This window comes from Oncorhynchus masou, chromosome 9 (genome assembly GCF_036934945.1).
Source record: "Oncorhynchus masou masou isolate Uvic2021 chromosome 9, UVic_Omas_1.1, whole genome shotgun sequence".
NCBI lineage: Eukaryota > Metazoa > Chordata > Actinopteri > Salmoniformes > Salmonidae > Oncorhynchus > Oncorhynchus masou.
Genome location: NC_088220.1, coordinates 58,865,921 through 58,871,920, shown reverse-complemented (window position 1 = coordinate 58,871,920; position 6,000 = coordinate 58,865,921). Strand labels below are relative to the sequence as shown.

Genomic DNA, 6,000 nt, shown 5'->3' with positions numbered 1-6,000 from the left:
TCCTCGAACAAGAAAGAACAAATTACGATCCGACATCTGTAGGAGTTTGGCCATGCTCTAAACAAGTTCTGTTCAAAATGAAGTAAAGTGGCAAATAAACTTGAACAACATTACTTTGAAAACATAGAAATTGTTGGAAAGCATTAATATGATCTTGAAAAATATTACCTTGCTGCATGAACGAAATACTGTTTTGGAATTGATCTCATATCTCATCTCATAATCTATCTTATTGATGTGGTCTCATTAGGAAGGTAACCTCCAGAGTGAGCAGTGTGTCTGAGGGGTTCACCTGTCTGTCACTCCATACATCTCACATGTTGCTATGGCAGTTGAGATACTCAGATACTGCCCCATAAAGGAGTGGTGCGGAGAGTGGAGAAGTGTCATACCTACTGTAGGTATGATCTGGTCTGCTCAGGTGGAGGTGATCTGCTCTGGCCCTCAGAAGAGAGATACAGAGACCATACAAATACACAGACCATACAAATGATCATCTTCAAGGAGAATTTAAGGAGAACATGATTTGTTGTTTTTATCATTGATCAACCATACGAATGATAATCAATTATTATCTTTCAAGGGGAACTTTGAAGACTTTGAAATTACTTTGTATGATTAATCATCTAATTCTGTTCAATATTTGTTTTTTAACTTAGTTAAATTAAGATTTGTGAAGATTAAGAAATATATATATTGCTTCATGCACACCAGAATGTGATATATGTTGAATGCCAGACTGTATGCTCACTGCATTTTACTGTACTCTAAGTGGGTGCTGAAACTGGGTGGTTTAGAGTTGTTCTGCAATCAAAATAATGTTCAACCTCTAAATGCCAACGACACTGTTCAAATGAGAGATATCATTGTTGAGAGGCTGACAGACTGCTGTATGGTTGTCAGTTACTGTTAGAATATTATTATTTTTTTAAGATAAACTGAACATTCTCCGGTCCTGTGTACACTAGCCATGTGTGCCTGCTGTCAATGACAATAGAGTTCAACTCCTCCCAGGAGATAGTGTTTGTGCTGCATGGACTGAACGTGACACAGACAAACAAACACATCTACTTCTCATTTACTCTCATCCTATACATCTTCACCATTTTTGTGAATCTGATACTGATCGTTACCATTTTTCTGGAGAAAATGTTGCATGAACCTATGTATTTATTTCTCTGTAATCTGTGTATTAATGGTATCTATGGTGCTTCAGCTTTCTACCCAAAGATACTTTATGACCTTTTCTTTGACTCTCATGTGATAACATACCCTGGGTGCATGACCCAGATATTGGTAATCTACTCCTATGCTTTCTGTGAATTCACCAGCTTGACAGTGATGGCATATGACAGGTATGTTGCCATCTGTAAACCGTTACAATACCACTCTATCATGACTACTCGAAAAGTGTGGACACTGCTTCTTCTTACGTGGCTTTTCTCATGGCTAGAAAGTGGCTTCGGGATGGGAATAACAGCTAGGTTACCCCTCTGTGGCCTCGACATCGATAAACTCTACTGCTCAAACTGGGCCGTCGTGAAGCTCTCATGCGTTGACACCACTCTGAACAACCTTTACGGCTTCATTGCCACTTTTTCTCATGTTTCTCAAATGATACTCATCCTGATTTCTTATGTGAACATCATCAAAGCGTCTTTGCGTTCCCGGGCGGAGAGGAAGAAGTTCATGCAGACCTGTCTGCCTCATCTGATCACCCTCACTAACTTCACCATATCCCTCACCTTTGATGTGATGTTTGCTCGCTACGGCAGCAACACCAGCCTGCTGGCCCTGAGGAATATCATGGCGGTGGAGTTCCTAGTTGTGCCTCCTCTGGTGAACCCTATCATATACGGGATGAAACTCACTCGGATTCGGAATAGAGTTGGACAGATGTTTAAACTTAAAGTTGCTGCCTTGACCTAATTTATTGTGGTACTGTAGTGTGTATCAACATATCTTTCTCGTTGATCTATTTTACATAAAGCTTGACCATTTGCATATGTTCTTTTTAATGGAAATTAGGAGGGAAAATGTGCATCTCGTTCACAATTAAACACATGGTACTTTATTGATTGAAATATTAAAATTATGATATTTGATCCATCAATGGCCTTCGTCAGAAAAATATTTCAAGGACATGTGTCATAACCTTGGCCCACATATTTGTTGTTTTAATAACAGAGAGCATTTGGCATCATGGAGTCATCTTCTTACCCTGACCAATTAAGTGAAATTAGCTGTGTATATGTCACAGGTGAGACAAATGCCATTTGATTACTTTGCACGTTTTAGCCCATGTACTCCTAATCTAGTGCTTGCTAATTGATTAATTGAGAACTGTGATTAGCTCCCTGTTGTTCCATGCGAGAGGATTTACTCTGCCCAAAATCTGTACATGAAAAATAATCCCACAAAGTGAGAAATTTTTGTGTGTACACTACCGTTCAAAACTTTGGGGTCACTTAGACATTTCCTCGTTTTTGAAAGAAAAACACATTTTTTTGTCCATTAAAATAACATCAAATGGATCAGAAATACAGTGTAGACATTGTTAATGTTGTAAATGACAATTGTAGCCTCACAAGTCCTCAACTGACAGCTTGATTAAATAGTACCCACAATACACCAGTCTCAACGTCAACAGTGAAGAGGCAACATCAGGATGCTGGCCTTCTAGGCAGAGTTGCAAAGAAAAAGCCATATTTCAGATTGGCCAATAAAAAAGATATAGATGGACAAAAGAACAGACACTGGACAGAGGATATGAGACCCATGGGAAAGTGCAGGTCAGAGGGAAACTAAGTTGTTGAAGCAGACATTTTAGTTTGAAACTGAGGCAGAGCTAAGCCTAGGTTTTGCTGAGAGAAGTATTGCTTGGATTAAATTATGATTTAAGTTGAGGTTGATGCCAAGATGCTTTCCCTCCACCTGCACTGAAACCTGTTTTTGTTTGATTGTGTTCACTATTGTGTTATCCTCCCTCTGTGTTTACTAAGCAAAGGCTAACTTAGTTGATGGAAGCTAAAATTGAGAGAGAAATAAATTAACTTGTGAACCTTTAGCTGCCTCTGATTTTCCTTTCATGAATTTCCACTCAAGCCCATTCTTAGAGAACATGTGCTGCCTGTGGTAAAACTGCTATTCAGAGCTCCCTATGCCCTTGGTGTAAACCTAGTGGTCTAGGATCAATGGTACTGAACTGAGTTTAGTCAGAGCCTCTCTTGGCCAGTGTGTGGCATATAGACCTACTGCATGTTTGTCGGGGCGAGTGAGGTAAGAAGTGCCATTTTTTACAGTCAGCAAATATAGTATCTACATATTTCAGGATGTTGGTGTATCCCTGGAAATAAATCAATTAATGTAAACATTAGTTTTAAAAAATCAAGCTTGTCCCCCCTAAAAAAAAAAAAAAAGGTCTCTTGGCACAACTTACCCCGGGTATGGGGTAAGTTTAGTCACGGGACAGGGTAAGTTTGGCTCACCTACACATTTATGTACTGAATGGCATATTACCACTACCTTCTTAAAACCATATCTATATCTTTATTTCCAAAACACAACTGAAAACAAATGCTTTTTAGTATTTTTAGGCATATTTTAAACACAGGCTTAGCACCTAACAAGGACTTTGTACTTTTTAAACACTTTTAACATAGGCCAGGCCCTGTTATTACCTCATAGCGAGAATGTCTTGCATTACACCTCGGAAGAAAACTTTTCAATATGCTACATTTGCTCATAGGCAATTTACCCCAAGGCAATCATTGTGAATATATTATCCCACAAAACTACAAGGATGCACTCTCATTTTATGTTTAGGATCTCATACTGAAGTGTACAGAGACCAACTGATGTAGGAACTAACTTCCTTGCCACTTTTTCCATGTGGTTTCTGTGAGCGGACCAAGTAATTGGGCGTAAGTCAAAAGCGGAAAGGTGGAATAAAGGAGTCAAGAGTAGGTTTCTTGGTTGAACACAGTTTTCTATTGAGGGCTTTTGGTCAACACAAACACTCCAACATAATCAATGAAAATCTCCCAAGGAAAAAAACATACATCTTCCCCAGATCAAACAGGAACACAATACGATTATCTTTAAACTACAACAAAAGTCACGGGATTGTCACCGTCTTAGTGGTTCTTCACGGATCGCTCCTCTGTCTCGGTGGCCATCTTCCAGAGATGGTTTTTCACCCTCTCTGCTGGTTCCATACTCTCTCTTATAGGGGAAGGAGAATATGTCACTAGTACCATCAGCTGTGCTTAATTGCCTCTGGTTACCTTGTCTCCCATGCCTTGTTGGTCTACTATCCGTGAGCCCAGCCTGCCCTCTGGTGGTCCTTCCACATTTCCTTCAGAGACTCCATGGAATTATGACCTCTTTCTAAATATTTGTACAATTACACATTTTGTGAATGGTTTCCTAGAAACAAAGGGTGGCTCATCTTTTCCCGGCTGTCAACATACCCCACTCTCCCCTACTGTTTCTATCCTGCTGTTATATTTGAATTGGAACACAGTCTGCATTCCAATTTATCCCAAAGGTAAGGGAGGAGTTGAGGTCAGTTCTTCCACACTGATCTTGACAAGCAAGCAATTTCTGAATGAACCTACCTTTGTGCACGGGGGCATTGTCATGCTGAAACAGGAAAGGACCTTCCACAAACTGTTGCCACAAAGTTGGAAGCACAGAATTGTCAAGAATGTCATCATATGCTGTAGCATTAAGATTTCCCTTCACTGGAATCAAGTGGCCTAGCCCGAACCATGAAAAACAGCCCCAGACCATTATTCCTCCTTTTCATTCCCTCTGCAGTCTAACTCATCCCAAACCATCTCAATTGGGTTGAGGTCAGGTGATTGTGGAGAGCAGGTCATCTGATGCAGCACTCCATCACCCTCCTTCTTGGTCAAATAGCCCTTACACAGCCTGGAGGTATGTTGGGTCATTTTCCTGTTGAAAAACAAATGATAGTCCCACTAAGCGCAAAACAGATGGGATGACGTATCGCTGCAGAATGCTGTGGTAGCCATGCTGGTTAAGTGTGCCTTGAATTCTAAATAAATCACTGACAGTGTCACCAGCAAAGCATCCCTACACCATCACACCTCCTCCATGCTTCAGGTAGGAACCACACATGCAGATATCATTCTTTCACCTGTTCTGTGTCTCACAAAGACACAGCGGTTGGAACCAAAAATCTCAAATTTGTACTCATCAGACCAAAGGACCTGTTACTTCATTCTCCTGATAGCATAATAGCCTAAATCAAACAAACAACTTTGTATACTGTACTCATATTATTTATTACATTAAAATGCTAAATTAATTGATTACATGTAAAGTAAGCTGAGTCCTAAATTGACCGGACATTTCTGATGACCTTCTTAAAGTCAGCTCCTCACTTGATTATTATGCTTTATTATTTATTTTTAAAGTGTGCCATGGTGTGATTTGCAAATAGCCACAAATACCTGGGGAAAATTAGATATTTTCGGAATCAAGAAAACAATATACTGTAGTTTATATATTGACCAAGTTACATTTTGGTTACCGACCCAATGCTCTTGACCGCTAGGCTACCTACCACCCCATCACCAATGGACTGGGAAGGCTACACTCTAACATTTTAGCAGGAGTTTGTTTGCTATGTATTGTGCACCATGTACAATAAATAAATAGTTCCGTGAAACCAATCCAAGTCTCTGACAAAGGGACGGTTTCCTGGACCAGAGTCTACTCCTTAACTAAACCACACTGTCAATGGAGATTCTCCATTGAGAATATGTTCTATTCTAGGACCAGTCTTAATCTGGGTCCTGTATTCCAGCCCTTAGTCTTGATCCCAACTACTGTTAGGAGCCAGGTCCTGGGGGCATGGAGCAGTTTGGTATTGCTTGAACTTAGGGTGTGCGGAGGTTCATAGGGGAGAGTAGGTCTGACCGGTAGGCTGGTTCAATGCCAAAAAGAGCCTAGTAAATGAGGAGAATTTTT

The 6,000-nt window shown here is 40.2% G+C and overlaps 1 protein-coding gene across 1 annotated transcript; it reads left to right on the top strand.

Annotated features, from left to right (window-relative positions):
- Nucleotides 1–987: 987 nt before the first annotated feature.
- Nucleotides 988–1,929, top strand: LOC135545033 (olfactory receptor 4S1-like). The gene has a single exon (XM_064972691.1). It carries the CDS (start codon nucleotides 988–990, stop codon nucleotides 1,927–1,929), a length of 942 nt encoding a protein of 313 aa, XP_064828763.1.
- Nucleotides 1,930–6,000: the final 4,071 nt, after the last annotated feature.

Excerpts from the sequence above, each read along its gene's own strand:
- LOC135545033 (XM_064972691.1), top strand. The coding sequence starts at position 988 with ATGACAATAGAGTTCAACTCCTCCCAGGAGATAGTGTTTGTGCTGCAT.